The 19335-nt window shown below is 41.8% G+C and overlaps 3 protein-coding genes across 7 annotated transcripts in view; 1 reads left to right on the forward strand and 2 right to left on the reverse strand.

Annotated features, from left to right (window-relative positions):
- Positions 1-2325: 2325 nt before the first annotated feature.
- On the forward strand, positions 2326-13559 carry LOC122866426 (probable cationic amino acid transporter). 3 transcript variants are annotated; one of them, XM_044176067.1, is made up of 8 exons: positions 2326-3026; positions 5216-5684; positions 6599-6835; positions 8191-8408; positions 8600-8746; positions 8855-9063; positions 9138-9922; positions 11831-13559. In XM_044176067.1, the coding sequence occupies exons 2-8, from the start codon at positions 5384-5386 to the stop codon at positions 12226-12228; spliced, it is 2295 nt and encodes a 764-aa protein (XP_044032002.1). In that variant the 5' UTR covers positions 2326-3026; positions 5216-5383; the 3' UTR covers positions 12229-13559. The 3 variants fall into 3 exon arrangements, with proteins under 3 accessions (XP_044032002.1, XP_044032000.1, XP_044032001.1); XM_044176065.1 differs by having other exon boundaries at positions 2326-3001; XM_044176066.1 differs by lacking the exon at positions 2326-3026 and adding an exon at positions 4447-4486.
- A 15-nt stretch (positions 13560-13574) lies between these two features.
- On the reverse strand, positions 13575-16921 carry LOC122866428 (claudin-11-like). The gene is made up of 3 exons (XM_044176071.1): positions 16289-16921; positions 15682-15846; positions 13575-14789 (listed from the first exon to the last, which is right to left on the reverse strand). The coding sequence occupies exons 1-3, from the start codon at positions 16512-16514 to the stop codon at positions 14530-14532; spliced, it is 651 nt and encodes a 216-aa protein (XP_044032006.1). The 5' UTR covers positions 16515-16921; the 3' UTR covers positions 13575-14529.
- A 385-nt stretch (positions 16922-17306) lies between these two features.
- Positions 17307-19335, reverse strand: part of LOC122866427 (polyhomeotic-like protein 3) — a 28740-nt gene continuing 26711 nt past the window's right edge. For all 3 annotated transcript variants that reach the window (XM_044176069.1, XM_044176070.1, XM_044176068.1), the window contains one exon: positions 17307-18150. In XM_044176069.1, coding sequence (XP_044032004.1) covers positions 17996-18150 — 155 coding nt within the window. In that variant the 3' untranslated portion in view covers positions 17307-17995. The remainder of the gene's footprint in view (positions 18151-19335) is intronic.

Here is a 19335-nt window from a genome sequence, read left to right on the forward strand (position 1 = left end):
CCACACATTTCCACATATTGTTCATACAACTGCACATTCTTTAATATTTTGCACTTTCCATCCTCTTTGTTTTAAACACTGCACAGCTCTTATCATTTTAAAACAGATATATTGCACATATTTTTTATTGTGAATCTATATTCTATATTTATGATTCTTGACTTTTGCAGCACTTGTCTTTTCTTTTCGCTTACTATGTTTACTGTGACCTCTGTGCACCAAAACACAAAGGCAAATTAATTGCAGGTGAAAACCTACTTGGCAACAAACCCGTTTCTGATTCTGAAAGGATTCAGAATTTAATTTAAGACTTGGGTTTGAATATCAGTTACAGAAATCCAGTATATATGTGCTGTTGACAAGCAGTATGTCATTTTAAAGCCATTTAACGGAGAAAATTAGACTTGAAGAGGTTAAAGAGACCGATGTTGGACTGGTGTCTGATTAAACATGAATATGGGAGGAGATGCTTAAAGCAGCTCATCAACAAGTTAAGGATTGGATTCGGGATACAGAGCAGCACCCTGTTTTAACTGATCACGTCTGAGCTGATGTTACCATCTGCATTTGCAAGAAACTCTCTGATTAGTTGGTTGGCTGAAAATCGACCAATCAGAAACTCCGATAAAAGACTAAGCCTAAATACAGCATGACTGCTTCCCAGACTCACGCCAGACTGGTGATAAATAATGCACCAAAATAAACTGGTGCACCGGTCCAATTCTGAGTGGCAGAGCCGGCCCAAGTGCTGCAAACTGGATCTGGTTATCAGACCAAAGCAACTCAAACCGACGCGCTCGAAGCCTCATCGTGTCTGGCAGTCGTGTGAACCAGCTCAGGTTTGCTGCTGAAGGTTTTCACAATGAGACACGGCAGAGTGAACCGGCACTCAGCTCAGGTTGAGAGGGAAGGATTCACAGTTTCCCCCAAAAAAACTGTCCTGTAAACCAGCTTGTGTAGACAGCTGAGTGTCTTGTTCCTCCTGTTTTAGACCATCGGGTTACCATGCCTGCAGGTAACGCTGTATTCTGACTCCGTGTATCAGATTACCAGCACATAACAGCAACAATGCAACACATATACACACTAGCCGTACAGTGTGTGCACTGTGGAGAAGTTTAATTTTGTGCTTTTTTGTGTGTGTGTGTGTCAGTGTGCATCATCCATTAGCTTTAATGTGTTTTGACTGACAGGAGTGAGTGTGGTTTGGAGCATGTTGGACGGGAAATATGATCTCAGAAGACTACAACACACACACACAGAAACAAGGAGTGTGTTGCACATGCTATTAAGCACAAGCTGGTCATGGTTCTGTATCTTTAGAGAAGTTTTGAGGTGTGAAAAAACTGTTCCCCTCCACCAGACAGGGCGAGCTCACTTGTGAAAACAGTTGTATATGTCTTCTGTGGCTCTGCAGGACCTTTGTCAAGTCATTGGAAATAACCCTGATGATGTCATGGCGATGTCATCAGGGTTATCTCGGCATACAAATTTCTAAGAGAAGGTGTGAAGTGAAGACGTGGCTGTTTCCAGTGTTTTTGGAGATTGGTCTATACCAGGGACTGTTAGTCAGGATATCTTGGCGTCTGCTGCTTTGATTTAGATCATTCTTTTTAAAATCTGTCTTGTGAGTTCCACAACTTAATTAAAGTGCAATACGAAATCTCTGGAGTACCCCTTTAAAACACAAAAAAAGTCGATTTATCTTTTTCCCTTTTAACAATCAGTATAAGATCTCCTGTTTCAGTTGGATCCTCTGGTTTAACCTTGCAATGAGATGACGCTGCTGTTGGGACGAGACCAAAACATACAAGTCCAGTTCAAGGAAAAACGTATTGTTGTTCTCTCCACAACAAAATGGTGCTTGGTCTACACACACACACACACACACACACACACACACACACACACACACACAGTTACAGTTAATAATAGTAAAATACATATGGCAATAAAAAGTTACTAAAGTGGCAGCAAGAATAATCCCACAAAACTGCAAAATAAATCCTATTTAATTAGAAAATCAAGACTTAATGGGATCTAAACAAAACTAAAATTATTAATTATAAACTTAAAATAGATTTTGAAATATCAGATGTCAGGTTTTAATTATGGTGCAAAAATACATTTTATTTTTTTAATTGTAACAGTAATGTCCATGTGCACACTTACTATACTACTATACTACTGATGCATACTATTCTGTCAGAGGTCCTGAGAGTGACAACTGAGCAACCGTGAAGACACGGTTGAAAGCTCCAGAAAAAAGCTAGTAAGTGGACCTTGAGTGTTAGCATTATGTTTTTTTTTTAAACTTATATGAGCTGCATATTAAGATTCACGTCAACCTATAAAGGGGATGAAACTACTCCTGCAGGTAGAAATTTGGAAAACTGAGATAACTTTCCATTACACACCTGGTCCCCAAGCACACACACACACACACACACACAGTTAATAATAGTAAAATACATATGGCAATAAAAAGTTACTAAAGTGGCAGCAAGAATAATCCCACAAAACTGCAAAATAAATCCTATTTAATTAGAAAATCAAGACTTAATGGGATCTAAACAAAATTAAAATGATACTACTGATGCATACTATTCTGTTAATGGTCCATTCATGCAGGTAGAAATTTGGAAAACTGAGATAACTTTCCATTACACACCTGGTCCCCAAGCACACACACACACACACACACACACACACACACCTGGTCAGTTCCCAGCCCTGCATACAAAGAGTAGAGAAATGTTGCTTATAGCAGCTGCAGCACAAACTCACACACACACCTTCACAGCAGCTATTATACTACACACACACACACACACACGCCCGCTCAGTCTCAGGTGTTGAATAATGTATCAGCCTGATCACATGGTGTCAGGTCTGAATGATTCACACTGCCGTCCTCTCTCGTCACCATTTCCTGCAGGTCTGCAGAAGACGTGGACTCAACCAGACGCCTCCCTCACTTCCTCGGGAAAACACACAGCGAGTGAGTGTATTACCTGTCTGCTCAGGTGTGCATCTTTAAACTGCATGTTGGGTGTTTTTAATCAGCATTTTTATGCCACAAGTAGGAAACTGTCTGTGCTCTTCACTCTCTTAAATCCAACCTGTTGATGTTGATCAGGGGTTGATTTCAGTTCAGGTGTTCATTAAAGTGTGAAGCAGTAATTTCAAGTCTGTATACGGTTCAGTTTTAGCTTCCTTAGTCGAATCTTTCCGTTGTGAAAGTAGATCCTTGGTCTTCATTAATGTTTCAGAGAGGGAGTCTCGCTCTAGTGAGTGAGCAGAACAGCTGATGGTATCCCATCATCACCTGCTGGCTCACATCCTCAGGGTGGGACAGGTTTACCTGCCTGATATTGGCCTTTTATTAAAAAACAATCAGATATTGGTGAGTCAGTTATGATGGAGTTTGACTGATTGCACTGTTTAATTACTGAATAATTAATCAATACACTGGTTTTCTAAAAGAATGCATCAAGGAATCATCACGACATTTTTTTTATCTTACCTCTTGTGGTTTCTAGCCATGCAGAAAGTTTTGGTTTTATTTGTCCATGTTTTGAGATTTCTGCCTCCAACCCCAATAAAATGGAGTCAAAGCATTGAAAAAATACTACTTTCTACTGAGGACATGTCCTGGGGGATTAACAACCAGAGAAGATGTTTATATTTTACAATTACACAAAAATTACACATGGTGAATTATTTAAGGCAGGTATTCTTCAGAGTTTGTATTCTTATATTTCAGAATTATATTCTGGCGTGGTGTATAGGGCTTTGAAGCAGCATTTGAACCATGAAGTAGGGAGATAAAGTTACCAAAAGATCTAATTTAACTGTTATATATATATATATATATATATATATATATATATATATATATATATATATATATATATAACGTAAAGAAATTTTTTTTTTTGTCTTTAGTTGCTAGTCAAACATTTTTTGGGGGGGTGGGGGTTGACTACGGCCCTCTTTCTAAAAATTAAAAAGTCCCTTAACCTTGAATTGGTTCTAATTCTGCATTTAGATTTGGATCATATTCCACACATGTATGCATGTTAAAGGTTAAACGTTCTCTTATTTTGTTATAGCGTCAAACAGCTTCCCCCAATTCCACAGATTTCCTCTCAGTTCACTGACGACGTTTTAAAACTTGGACGGAATTGCAATAAGCCTATTGGACATATAGATATTTGTAATTTGGTTATTTATAATGGATATTTTGTGGTAGTTTAGGTGTATCACTTCCTGTTTTATTTTGGTAGTATTCTTCTTCCCTTGTGTGTCTTGTGTTTTTACTTCCTGTCTGTGTTTTCCCTCCAGTTTTGATTGTTGGTCCTCCCTTGATTGTTGGCACCTGTGTCTCGTTGTCTCACCTCCCCTAGGGTATTTAGTCTGGGTCTTTTCTTTGTTCTGGATCATTGTTGTACACATGGTGTTGTTCCTTGCCGAGCCCTTGTCTGTGAGTTTATCTTGGATTCTTTGTTCTCCTGTGGACCAGTTTTGGATTTTGGATTTTGTCTGCTCATTACCTGTCTGCTCACCTCTGCATTCCACCCAACAATAAACACGGTAGTCATTCGGCTACTTCACCCTGAGACCGCTTCTTTGTCATCTGCTTTTGGGTCCACATACCTCCATATAGCACCTCGCCTTACAACATATTTGTGATATTTGGCATTAAAACTGATCAATTTGAAGATGAAAATGCTGAAAATAATGGCTATCAATTTCATATCAGGCTTCAGAACTTGCATGAGTCCTATTCCCAAACACTGTTTATAGATCTTGGACAAAACATTGTATACTGCATTCAATATTTGTACCAGAAATATGATGACTTACCGTTACTGTACTTTTCTTGTTGTCCTTGGGTTCAGGGGAGAATCTTAGCAACACGTGAGGGTTTAAATACTGTTTCAGAACTGTTTCCCCTCTGACATTGTAAAATTTAACAATGGTTAATATATTATCAGTTTTATGTTACTTAATACTTGTACATGACTACATGTCAAAGGGAAATTTTGTAGTTTTTAGTCCACTTATGTAACTGCTGCAGTTACTGTTGCTACGTCTGTTCTTTTACTTCTGTAAATTTTAAGTCAAGGACTGTAATGAAAAATTATTTTATTGTGTTGATACTTTTACTAAAGTGAACGATCTGAATACTTCTTCCATCTCTGCTTTTCAGAGTCTTTGCCATCCGTTTGGATCTGAGGCTCTTGAAGAACAAACCTAACAAAGAAGAAAGAGGAGGAGACTCATGATGAGTGTGAAAGAATGATAGAGGGAGTGAGAGAGAAAAGGTAGAAGGAGTCTCAAACACACACACGTAAACAGGTAATAAACAGGTGCGGTGATGGCGGCGTGGCTGGGCCGGGTGTCTTTGGGCGACGCCTGGTACAACATGTATTCTCGCCTGCTGCGAACCAAACCTGTGGGCTCCATGGCTCAGAGCTCTGACGACCTCACCGAGCTCGGGGAAGGGTCTGCAGCCGGGCTCGCCAAGGTCCTGACCACCGTGGACCTGGTGTCGCTCGGGGTGGGCAGCTGCGTCGGCACGGGGATGTATGTGGTCGCCGGGCTGGTTGCTAAGGCGATGGCTGGGCCTGGAGTCATCCTGTCATTTATTATTGCAGCGTTGGCGTCTATACTGTCAGGTGAGACAACATGAGGTGACACGATAGAACATTTTTCAACCAGAGGTGGAGAGTACTGAAGTGGAACTTTGATGTACGTTTCCAAAAACATCTGAAGGCTCAGATGATTGTAGTCCCTGTAATCTGAAGTCTGGTGTTGTTTTATATTTTTCTTTCAGTCAACAAATCCCATTAAAAGACCAAAATCATCAATGTGTTAGTCTCAATACTTTCTGACTTCCCTACTCTGAAGCCCGTTCCTACTGACGATGTAAATATTATTAAAAATACAGCTCACAAATATATAGTTTCATTTTTTAAAAAGGCTCAGTAATTTCCTAAAACAGCTGCTCACTGTTGTTTATTATTCAAACAAACAGGAGGAAATAGTGCATTTGTTGGGGACTATTTTCGGCGGCGGATGAATCCACATTTGGTGCTCTAGTGAGTATTTGGGGCAGCAGGACGGTGTGTGTGGGACTGAGTCAAGGCTCAGAGGAATGAGATATATCAGGCTTTGATACACACACAATCCTTGTTAGTAGGATAGATTCATTATTGTTTTGGTCAGGAAAATACAGGAAATCGCCTGCCTTATCTTTTAAGATGCTTTTGGGAAATGAGGTCCTGGTACGTGGTACGTGTCCACATAGTTTTGGCCATGTAGTGTACTTTTACTTAAGTAAAACTTTGAATACAGGACTTTTACTTGTAAAGGTGTATTTCACTGTGGTATTAATACTTCTACTTAAGTTCAGGATTTGAGTTCTTCTTCTTCTTCCACCACTCAAATCCTTAACTTAAATGGGATGTTTATCTGTCTCTGTTCTTCCACTTACACCTCCGACAATGTAAAGAGCTAATAGCTCAACTTACAAGACGCCTATTGTATCATTGAACTGTTTATGTGTGTATTTTTGTATTTTTTTCTTAAGGTGTATGCTACGCAGAGTTTGGCGTCCGCGTCCCCAAGACAACCGGCTCTGCCTACACCTACAGCTACGTGACGGTCGGGGAGTTTGTGGCATTTTTCATTGGCTGGAACTTGATCCTGGAGTATCTGATTGGCACAGCGGCGGGGGCGTCAGCTCTCAGCAGCATGTTCGACTCTCTGGCCAATCACAGCATCAGTAACTACATGATAACACACCTGGGTACACTCAGAGGACTCGGTCAGTACCATCAGTACGTGTGTCATTTTTCAGCACATTAAGAGCAAACTGATGTTGCTGCTGTTTTCACATATTTAGAAAAAAACATTTGTTTTTGGTCTGAAGGGAAGAATTACTCGATTTTCTTTGGGAAAAGGCAAAGAACTGCTGTTGTAATGGAAACTACAGACTGGAACCAGAAGACTGACAATGACACAATGACTGTAATTTACTAACATGTCAGGATTTATGTGACTATGGCCCTGCTCACATTAGCACTAAATACAGTTGTCGTTCCTCACTCAAGTGCTTGATACAGTTAAGTTTATATACTTGGAGTATTAAGGCCACTTTTGGGGGGAAGAATCCCATGTTTTCACTATAAAGTTGAAATATTTTGCAAAAAAACAAGAATAAAGTCATAATTTTAGGAGAGTAAAGTTCTAATTGCTTGAGAAAAGTTATATCTTGTTATATATTCAAGAATATGACAACAGTATGCTCACAATGACAATGCTAACATGCTGATGTTTAGCATTTATAATGATGCTGGTTTAGTGTATTAGCATGCTAACATTTACCTAATTAGCACTAAACACAAAATACAGCTGAGACTGATGGGAATGTCATTAGTTTTACTGGTTTTTTTGTCATAAACTAAAGTATTGGACAAATGAAAACGTTGACCTGCTGATGGCGTCAGAGGGAAAGTTTAAGAGTAATTTAACACCAGACTGAAAAGCAGTGTTTTGCTTCTCTCTCTGGTGAAATGTTTCAAGCATGTTTCACCTATGATCACACCCACAGTGTGCTCTGTTGAGCCTGTAACCACACCCAACAGTGATGTCACGGCGTCCTGGAGTCCACCTTTACATCACTGCAGCGAGGTGAAAAGTAAAACCACTGGAGGTCAGCGAACAAGATTTCAGGAGGCGTTGCTCTATAACTTTTCACCAAAGTGATTACAGTTCATCTTGTGGGGGAACTTGAATGTCTGAACCCAATTTCATGGCAATCCATCCGATAGTTGTTGACACATTTCACTCAAAACCACCAATGTAACCGTCATGGTGGTGCTGAGAAGAATTCAGGGGAACACCAAAGTCATTAGGATTCACCCTCTGGGGAATATGAATGTCTGTACAAACTTGTATGGTAAGCCATCATATAGTTGTTGAGATATTTCAGTCTGGACCAAAGTAGTGGACAGTCTGCATGTCAACTTGTAGTTGCTTCTTGTGAACATACCTGACACCAAGGTCTAACAGTTGAACTTCCTGTCATATTGATCTTTTCTCATACGAACACACACTTTGTCTTCCTCATGTTGATGAAATATTATTATTGAAATGCTGCTGTGTCTCTGTTTGTCTCAGGTAAGGGTGAGGACACGTACCCTGACCTGCTGGCCCTGTTTATCGCCCTGCTGGTCACAGTGATCATTGCTCTCGGTGTGCGTAACTCAGTGGGCTTCAACAACGTCCTCAATGTAGTCAACCTGGTGGTCTGGGTCTTCATGATCATCGCCGGACTCTTCTTCCTCTCCGCCAGCAACTGGGAGAGCGGCAATTTCCTGCCCTACGGCTGGTCAGGGGTGAGATGAGATATTGAACCACTTTGGTTGCACATGTTTTAGTCTCTTTAGTCTCAAATCCCAAAACTGACTGGAAGGTAATATGAAGGCACAGTCTTACAGTCCTTGGTGTCCAGATGTAAAATAATAACACATAATTTGATCAAATACAATCACCAAAAGGAAATATGTGATCTCATGTTGCCGATCAGGTGATGCAAGGTGCAGCGACTTGCTTCTACGCCTTCATTGGCTTCGACATCATTGCAACGACAGGAGAGGAGGCGAAAAACCCAAACACCTCTATCCCGTACGCCATCACCGCCTCACTGGTCACCTGCCTCACTGCCTACGTGTCGGTCAGTACGGTGTTGTGCATGTGTATGCTTGTAACATGAAGGAAATAAGTAACAAAATCTCTTAACCGAACACAAACACGGTTATCCGCCCGCCTTTCCTCTCTACAGGTGAGTGTGATCCTGACTCTCATGGTTCCCTACAACCTCATTGATGGCTCGGCTCCTCTCATGGAGATGTTTGCAGTGCACGGCTTCCTGTGGGGGAAATACACCGTGGCTGTGGGCTCCATAGCCGGACTCACCGTCTCTCTGTTGGGCTCGTTGTTCCCCATGCCCAGAGTCATCTACGCCATGGCCCGGGACGGACTGCTGTTCAGGTGAGGAGGCACAAACACACACACAAGTAGGATGAGGGTTTCTGTTCATGGCTAACTGATTAATGTGTCTGCAGGTTCTTGTCCCATGTGTCTGCCTTCACACACACTCCCACGGTGGCGTGTGTGGTGTCAGGGAGCTTTGCGGCCCTCCTCGCTCTGCTGGTGAGCCTCAGGGACCTGATCGAGATGATGTCCATCGGCACCCTGCTGGCCTACACGCTGGTCAGTGTCTGTATTCTCTTACTGCGCTACCAGCCCGACGAACAGACCGACACACACCAGTTTGACTCCGGGGAGGACGTCGCCGACCTTAAGAACCTGGACAATGGGGCTGTCCCCACCAAAGACGACCAGATGCTGATCGGAGGCTCAGACGGCGATGGATCGTCGTCCTACCACGCTGGCGGGACTGAAGGAGAAGGTGACGACTCTGATTTCCACACAGGCCATGCCTCATTGCTGAAACGGCTTCTGGGAGGTCATTACTACACCCTGCAGCTGCGGCTGGGAATGCCCGATGCATCGGCCCGGCCCACCCCCGCCACCGGCCGCATGGTGACCCGATGCACCCTCCTCCTCTTCCTCATGTCCTTCCTCTTCTGGTCCACCGTTATATTTGGCGTTGAAGAGGGAACAGGTGCCGGGGCGGTGTTTTCAGGCCTCATGGCTACGCTGATGGCGGGATCATTGGCGAAACTTTTAATTCTGATTATACAGCAGCCAATGAGTGGGAGGAAACTGCCCTACATGGCGCCCTGTGTGCCCTTTGTCCCTGCGGCGGCCATATTGGTCAACAGCTACCTCATGCTTAAACTGTCTCCACTCACCTGGGCCAGGTTCACAATCTGGTGCATCATAGGTGAGATGAAACATTCTTGATTATGGATTTCAAATGCAGTACAAATAAGTAATAATGCATGACAAGCCGTCTTGATATAGAAAATAATTGATTAGGAGGAGGCAACTCCAAGTCTGTTATTTTCTATATTGGAACCTCAGAGTGCATTATAACTATTATAACATGGCACAGAGGCTGCGATTTGTTCATCATCTGTTAAAGTGTTTTTGTGGTCAGTTTAACCCATGGGTAGGTTAGTTTGACTGGTGAGAGTTAACTAGTAACATGAAGCATCAGGTAGTGTTGCTATGGTAACCTGCATTTTAATATACAGTAATTATAATTGTGGTTAAACTGTTGAACAGTACTTTCTTTAATAGACATCTGCCAAGCCAATTAGAAACAAGTATTTTCTGTTTGTACGAATTTATTTATGTGTATTTATTTCTAGCTTTAATATAGTTTCTCGCTGACTTTAATTTACTCAGGGAAATTTTGTCATTTAAGAAATTACCACCACAGAGCAAGGATTTTTCAAGATAGAAAATTATGATAAAATTATCAGTAATAAATGATCAGGATATATAATCTAATATATAATTATCAGGAGTAAATTATGTGATAATAGTGGTCCAGTTTGAACCGTAATGTAATAAAATACAACACATTGTTGTGTGCCGAATATGTCATTATGCTGCAGCAGCATGTTACTCTCTCAGCCACTGTTACATGTTTTTTGTGCATGGTCAGACCAGTTAGGTTTAATTAGTAAATTTAGTTTTGAATTCATATTTTTAGCTGACGAGTCCTCTGCTCATTCCTGCAAGACGTTTTTATTTAATTATTATTATTCTGACAGATTCATTCATCATGTTTAGATTCAGGATTTCTGGGATTATTTGGTCTAATTTACAAAGTTTGCTTCTCCCATGTGAACGGGCCTAAAAGATGAGAAAGTACATCATAATACAACCCTTAAAAGACAAATCCACTTAGAAGAGGATTTAAGATTGAAGAGATCTTCTTTTGGCACATGGTTTCAGTTCCTCAAGAGTTGTACCGGTGCTTATTTTTAGTTCGTGTCTATCATACATGCTCCTCTACCCTTGTAGTTCTTCCTGTAGGTTTTTGCACGGACAGCACCGGGACTCATAATGCTGCATTCATTCTAAACAGTGTGATAGACCAACCAACCGGTCTACAGCTATGCTAGCAGCTCTGCGAGGCTGTTTTTAGGCATAGTGGTGCTTTGAGCTAAAAGCTAACATGCTCACAATGACAATGTTAACATTCTGATGTTTAGCAGATAACGTTCACCATGTTCAACATCTTCCTTTAGTGTATTAATCAATGCATGCTAACATTTGCTAATTGGCGCTAAACACAAAGTACAGCTGAGGCTGAAGTTCGCAGGTATTTGGTCACGAAGGACAAATTAAAATTTCAATGGCGCTAGATGAAGGGATCATTAAAGTTATTACAATTCATGAGGGGAACATGAAAGTTTGTACAAAATGTCATGCAGCCCATCCAATAGTTATTGAGATATTTCATTCTGGACCAAAGTGCTGGACTGATCATTCGACCGACGTTAACGTGGCTAAATGTTAAAAAGCCTATTTACACATTGTGTGTATTGAGGAACGATTACGGAAAATGTAAACTAGAAACAGAAAGTAGAAAATATCATATATTACGGATCTTCCTCTATCATTTTATTGAGGTACAGCAGAGAGAACATCCAGACCTTGTTCTCAGGTAGATCTGCAGTTGATGATGAAGTGAGTGAAGCGTTTCCCACCTTCTGGAAATCATGAAGGTTGATAAAACTCCCCAACTGGACAGTTTCTCAGCCTGACGTCTCTACCGGCTGTCCTACTCTCTGAGGTTTTGTAGTCTGAGTTAATAGTTACGTCTGTCCGTCCTCAGGTTTGTTGATCTACGGTTGTTATGGAGTGTGGCACAGCACGCTGGAGCTGAACGCCCGGGAGCAGCAGGCACACGCCAGCTCCTACCAGCGCTACGATGACCACCTCGACGACACCTTCTCCCCCGACGACAACATTCACCCGCAGGAACAGGACGAGAGGCCCTACCAGGGCTGGTCTGCCCCGGAGGAGAGGGGACACGACTACCAGCAGCATAACCAGTACCAGCAGGAGAGCCAGTATGACGACCAAGATGGAGAGCAGCATCAGAGCCAGTATGAGGATAATGGTGAACAGCATGGATACCAGTCTGGACCAGGAGGCCAGTACACGAGCAGAGGCAGCAGGTCCAGGGGAAGGACCAATCATGGCTTTGATGTGGGTGAAGAAGAGGACTGATTCGAGGACGTTTTCTGTTCCTCCAAACTGAAAAGATCTGAAATTATGACAGAATGAAGAAAACTTTAAAAGTGCCTTCTACATGAGACACTAAATCAAATCATCTCCAAGACAAGCAAACTCATATCACAACATTTTATTTTAATATTTACCAGTGAGCCCCTGCCTTTGTCTGCTCGGTGTTAAAACCTGGTATGGATATCATTAGCGGAGGTAGGGGAGTGGATACGACGGACATCACAGATGTTTCACTGAATAAGGGCCGCAGCAGCTGCAGAAGCTTCAGTGAATCTGGTGGTAAAGCTGGTGTCTGTACGCACCTTTTTTCACACATCAACAACCCAACGGTAACAGTGAGTCTGCGCCAACAGCTGTGCTGCGTCCTGCTTCTTACCTTCAGCCTCAATTCGCATGTTCGTGTGAGACACAGTGGTGTTACAATACAAAACTTCCCTCTGGAAAATGGAACATTTAGAGCTTCTTCTGTTCCTCCAAATTTTTAAACACCACACTTTGAATCAAGGGCTACCCATAAAAGGCTGCGTTCAGTCCGACATAATCCCTGTCCTCTGTTTACCTCACAATTATTGCAACAACAGATATAATATAACTTTCGTCTTTTACTACAAACCTCTGTGTGGTGTTTTGGCATCCGATAAGCCTTTAAATTCACAGATCTTTTACTCAAACTGGACTTCCTGGATCTTATTTCATCGTCTCACAATGCAGCCACCTTGCGTTGTTTTAATGCAGGGTTGTTCTAGATCTGAATGTCCACTTATGGACGGATTATAAGTCAATGATCCTCTGGGCACAGATGCGTAAAAAGCCTAATTATGCACCGTGCAGTTCTATTATGAAGGAGAAATGTGATTAAACAAACTACTGGATCGAACTCGGTATCTTTATTCAACTCAGTATGAAAGTTATTTGGTTCTGCCCACTGAGGTTTATCTTAACCAATCAGACAACTTCTGTCACCAGAATAAAAATGTTAAGTTTAAACTCAAATTTTCTCCATTGACCTTCAGTCTCAAGAACAAACCTGTGGAATAACTGACCCAGCTCACATGTTAGATGATTTCAATACAAAAATGTCTTCTCTACTTACTGTGACTGTTTCCTGTGATCTCTGAATGTCTTTCTTGTGGCTTTCTGAAGCCCTGAAACTTACTTTTGTTTTGCTTGTTTGAGTGAATGGTGTTTCCAGTGAAAGAGTGTTTGCTATATTTAGTGTCTGCAGCAATAAATTGTGTTAATGTGTGTAAATGAGAATGGGCGTTGTATTTTTCTGTGTTGCAGGAATAAATTTCTCTTTTTGAGTGAAATTATTTATTCTGAGACTCTTAATTATTTAGAAACTTTTATTATTTGTAGCACCAGCCAGAAATCTTACAATACAAGCACGCAGTTGATACATATTGATTATACACTTAATACAAAGAGTCTAAATTTGCAAAAAGTTATACAGTTATTGGTGCATAAAACAACCTATGTGTGAGGGATTAAATGAAAGCAGGTAATATCTAATTAATTCTCTGTACTTCAGGTAATATAACTGAAATGTGTTCATGCTATTTAAAGTAGAATAATCATTAAAATTAAAGTAACAAGTTCTGAAATGACAGGAGCTCATCAATACATGCAAGCAACAGTTTGCTATTTTCAAATCATGTAAAAACAAAGAACTGTACCTAGCTACGTTAGTAGCTCGTGTGCTGTTGAGTTAGTTCACCACCTAAAAAAAGCCCATTTAAGAACACAGTTACACCATTTAGTCCGTATCATGACTGACTGCAAAACCCACAGGGCGCTAACACTGCAACTCAATGAAACAGCATTCATTTCCTCCATATTGGACTCCATTTTGTGAGCGCTCCTTCTAAGGTAAATTCTGTTAATCTTATTTAATTAGTCAACAAAGGTTGGTGAAGTTTGTTGAACTCGAGGCAAACAGTTGTACTTCTTTGATTCAATTCATGTGATTGGAATTCAGCGCAAAATGTCTGACTGATGATATGATTTTGTTTTGTAAGGCGGCAATATAATATCTGACCTAACAATAGTTTTGTCAGAAAAACTATAAACGATATGTTTAATTCAACTGATGAGATTATTTCTGCCTCAGAGGACGTTTCTGTAACTGTGTATGGCTCCTGACTGCCCTGTGAAGGCACTAAACCCCGACATGCTCAGTATTATAACTCATTCTCAAAGTTGCTAAATGTAAAAACAGAGATATGCACAGACTTGATTATGATAATCTACAGTCTGTAAAATGGGGGACAGAGAACCACATCTTCACACTTGTGCGCTCTTGGCGTGGTTGGCGGGGGGGTCCAGCGGCATGGCCGTGGCCCGCTGTCTGGAGTAGTAGAAGCTGTTTTCCCTGCTCGGGGCCCCGGGGTCGGTGCCATAGCAGCACAAGATCATGGAGCCGCCCACGAGACAGAGAGCGGAGCCGACCCAGCCGGCGTACAGAGAGAAGCCAAACGACATCAGACCCTCTTTTTGGTGAGTGCCGATGGGGAACCAGACAGTCGATATGATGCCACACACACCTGGAAAAGACGTTTAGATGAAGGAATCATAGAGGAGACGGTCATTTCTAAAGACGAAAGTGAAAAAATAAGGGAAAATTTTAAACGTTCTTTGGTCTGAAGTTACATCTGGACTTGACTTCGCTATTTAAAGCACTCTTTGCATGAGTATGAGTTTCTGTACAGTGTTTGTGTCCATCTGGCTGCCCGTCCCTGAGGCTGTCGACAGGAACTACCTGTCTCATCCCACAGGAAGCAGGCCAGTCTGACAGATGAACCCGGTCAGGATGAGGCCTGGTCTGACAGACCCTGACCCTCCTTCCATCCATCCTTCCTCCTACAACAGCAGGGAAAGTCCTGTACATCCCAAAACTGCTGTCCTCTAAAACTAAAACTGTCTCCTAAAACCTAAACATAGCTGACTTGGGAACTGGAGGGTGGCCGGTCCACCTCATGGGCACTGCAGAGCTGCCCTTGAGCAAGGCACCCAAGCCCCTAACAGAGTCAATACTAAAAGTATTAATTAGAAAGCTCCAACTGATATCATTCCAATATTTGGCAAAAAACACTGAATTGGACCACTGGACCATTCATACATTTGTTGCCATGTTTTCCTAGTTTGCACCTGTCAGCAGGCATGTGTGTCTGTGTGTGTGTGTGTGTGTGTGTGTGTGTGTGTGTGTGTGCTTGTGTACTTTGGCCGGTCCTCACAACTCCAAAGGGCTGTTTGAACGTTAAGACTTGGCTTTAAGGGTTAGGTTAGAATTAGGCTATGGTTAGGGTTAGGTGCTAGGGAATGCATTATGTCAATGAAGGTCCTCACAAGGATAGAAGTGCAAGGATGTGTGTGTGTGTGTGTGTGTGTGTGTGTGTGTGTGTGTGTGTGTGTGTGTGTGTGTGTGTGTGTCCTCACCCATGAGGATGAAGAGGACGCCTCCCACCCGGGCGCGGAGCAGCTTGATGGCGGAGCTGTCATTCTGCAGCCTGATGCAGGGCATCGACGTGAGTACCAGCAGCATCGCAGGGAGACCGAGCAGACATGCGCAGATCATCAGAGCGCGAGACGTCTGGACGTGTGCTGAGAGAGAGAGAGAGAGAGAGAGGTTTCATAACTGGAGCATGTGTTTGCTCACCTCTGGCACGCTCTCTCAGATAGACATTTACAATCAGGAATGCGCGCGCACACACACGTGCAGTGTTAGGAGCCAAAGACTAAAAGAGACAAAAACTCTTCCAATATTGTTTGAGACTATAACACTATTTTACATTTCAAATCCTTTTTCAGGTTCTTTGTCTGTGACTGCATGCTGTCTCTTCGCTTGTTGATGTTGGAGGCAGTTTCTGGCTTTTTGGTGCAAAAATGAGAGATTAAAGGTCAAAACCATTTGTGTGTTTGAAGCATTTACTTTTCCAGAAAAGGACAAAATCTATGTAGCAGGTATTTGTATTTTTAAACTGTACAGTCAGTTGTTATATGTGATAAAAGCATTAGACTCCCTCCCTCCCTCCCTCCCTCTCACCGGGCAGGGTGAGGATCTGGTTCAGGGCCACGCAGTGATAAAGCGCCGGGGAGATGACGCACTCTGCCCAGAGTCCCCGGGAGCCCAGCTCGTCCATGCGGACGCAGGTGGCCACCGTGTATTCGCAGGTCCGGACCCAGTCGTTGGTGGCCGTGGCGACGATGATCCCGACCCAGCCCGCACAGCTCGCCGCGCTGCCGGTGATCTTCCTACACATGTGCGCCATAGAGCCCCCGCGCGTTTTTACGCACTCCGACACAAAAAATAAAGTCTTAAAAATGCGGGATTTTTTAAAAACAGATCAGTGTTTAAATATCTTTTCTTTGTCTCTCTGCAGTTGCATGTATGAATCTTAAAGTCTTGTTTATTGTTCCAGAGGCTGAAAACTATTTTCAAGGATTCAAAACGCAGAAGTTCACAGTTGTATTTGTGTCCTTCTCTGCTCAGTTTCTAAAAGATGAAACGTTGATCTGTAGTACTCCGATGGATCTCTGCAGTCCTCGCTTATAACAATTAAGATATTGTTCCAAATATGATTGAAATGAGTATTTTAGATCAGAATCCTTTAAAAAAAAAAGTACAAATTAAAAAGTAATCCGTGCGCGCCGAGCTGATCCGGAGACAAATGCCTAGAATAAGATTTATCCTAGGGTGTGGTGAAAACCATACTCTTCAGTCCAAACTTTAAGCCAATCAGAGCGCATGTGACATCCTAACCTAAACCAGATATGGAGAGACTGACAGGCTCAGACAGAAAAACAAAAACCTAAATCCATCAGAAAAGCAGCAGACACAGACTGACCTGGAATATCCAGTCCAGATTTGAGGTTTTGGATCTGGAAAAGCATCCAGAAGGAACTTATGTGATATGAATTTCAAATCAGTTTGGTTTATAAAATACATAATTCTCACTCACCTTGCTCACTGTGGCACTCTGCTGGTGACTTCATCCGCCATCCTCATGTAAAAACACCTTCAGACCTCCTCATTTCATTTCAAACAATAAGATAAACCAATCGTTGATTAATTATTCATTTATTAAATAATTTCAAGCAGGATACCATAAAAATGTGACGATTAAAGACACCAGTCTCTACCCTGATAGTGACTTTTTTTTAATCCACAGACATGTTTTTGTCCAGAATAGTGATAGAAAACATTAAACTTTCATTAATCACTTACAAAGTCTACGTATCATTATTATTTTACTTTTTTTACTTTTTTTTTTTTTTTACACACACCGGTTATGTTAGCTACTGGATAGATTTGTCAATGACGTCACGTTCTAAAAAAACTAAATAGACAAATTTTATATATTAAATGTTCAAAATCCTTCATGAAATAGCTTCAAATTTACACTCTCCAGCGGCATGTAAAATGTACACAAAGTTACAAAAATCAGTCTCCTGCTACAGTCAGAGGTTCCCAAAACGGATGAAATTTCTTCTGGACTCTGGTATCTCCATGCTTCTGCAAACCTCCTCTGTTCCCGTCTCCTAAGGCCACACCTCGATTTATAATCTCATAACCACGAATCTCTTTTTGTGACTCTGTTCTGTAATCCTTGGTGTCAGCTTTTGTTTTTCGTAACCACAAAAACGCTCCTTTCTCTTCATTAACTTCCTCCATTTCTCTTTATTGCCTGTTTTCCTTCGACATCACGCCCTGACTTTCTCTTTTCCCTCTGCGTCTGTCTGCTTTTCCCCCTCACTGGTTTTTCAGGGAGTTGATGTGAGCGCAGATCTTGAGAGCCGGCCCCAGTTTGATGTTCATGCTGGTCATCAGGTGGTCCTCGGTCAGCAGCAGCAGAGCCTGGCCGTCGATCTCCTGCAGCCGGAAAGCCTCCGCCACGTCGCTGCAGCCTGAAACACAACAACACAAAGACAAGGACAGGGTTTAAGCAGAGTTCTTTGAAAACATCTATCCATTTTCTTATTGGTGAGTCACAACTTAACCCAACTTCAGCCTCTTCCTTCTGGACGGAGGTTTACAGTCCCAAGGTGTAGAACAAAGCGGTATAAAAATAGCTTTGTTCCAAGTCGTAGTCTAGTGGTTATTTATGTGTTTTTTATTGTTATTTTTCTCTTTTTAAGTCCTGATTATTAGAGCCTTCAGTACTTTTATCATGTTTGTCTGTGTTGTTTGTAAAATGTGTGTCAAGATGGATGCCTTGTCTACTGCAAACCAAACGTCTTTTGGTCATGGTCACGATCAAGCCCTTTCCTGTTTCAACATAACAATAATAACTGCTAACAAGATCAGAAACACCTGGTTTCCATTTTTATTTTACCCCTCGAGGGAACTTTTCATTGATCCAGTTTATGTGATACAGTTACCAGCGACTGACAGGGCTGAGTATTATTTGAAATATAAAATACCTGAATTTGGGTACCGACACCAAAACAAAACTTACTTTGAGGAATATAAACACGTTTTACTACAAATCCTTTTTTTAATTTTACAAAATGAAGCCAAAGATGTTAAATGTTTGTCCAAACACAAGAACTTTGTCTAAAATAAAATACAGTCTAAAATTAAATCAGATGATTAAAGACGTAAACAAGACTCTGAATCTGACCAGGCATTTGTTGCCAACTTTACTTGACATTCAGGTACCACATAAACAGTAGTGAGGCCTAGTAATAAAATAACCATCTGAACACAAATACCTGGTAAATATGAAGCTTAAATTATATTTCCTGTCTTTGTTGCCTGAATGCTGCATTTCACAAATCGACTGGCGCACAGTGGATTGTGGGATCGTCCAAAAGAGGGCTGCATTTCTCAGCTTGGAGCAAGAACCACATTCCAAGATGGCACCTCATTCATTCCTATGAAAGTTGCTCACTGGGCAGAAAAAAGCGTTTTTCAGTCTCCCATGGAGCTTTCGCATCTTTGTGCCCATGGAGCATGCTCACTTGAGTCCTTCTATGGCCAAGCTGGCTGAGAGCACGGGGACGGGGACTCGGTTTGGAGGAGCTTTGAACTGGTTGCTTTTAAAGCTTTATATACGCCATTCTAAACTTGGGATTTATTAAATAAATGTC

Source organism: Siniperca chuatsi, linkage group LG19 (assembly GCF_020085105.1).
Source record: "Siniperca chuatsi isolate FFG_IHB_CAS linkage group LG19, ASM2008510v1, whole genome shotgun sequence".
In the NCBI taxonomy this organism is placed as follows: Eukaryota; Metazoa; Chordata; class Actinopteri; order Centrarchiformes; family Sinipercidae; genus Siniperca; species Siniperca chuatsi.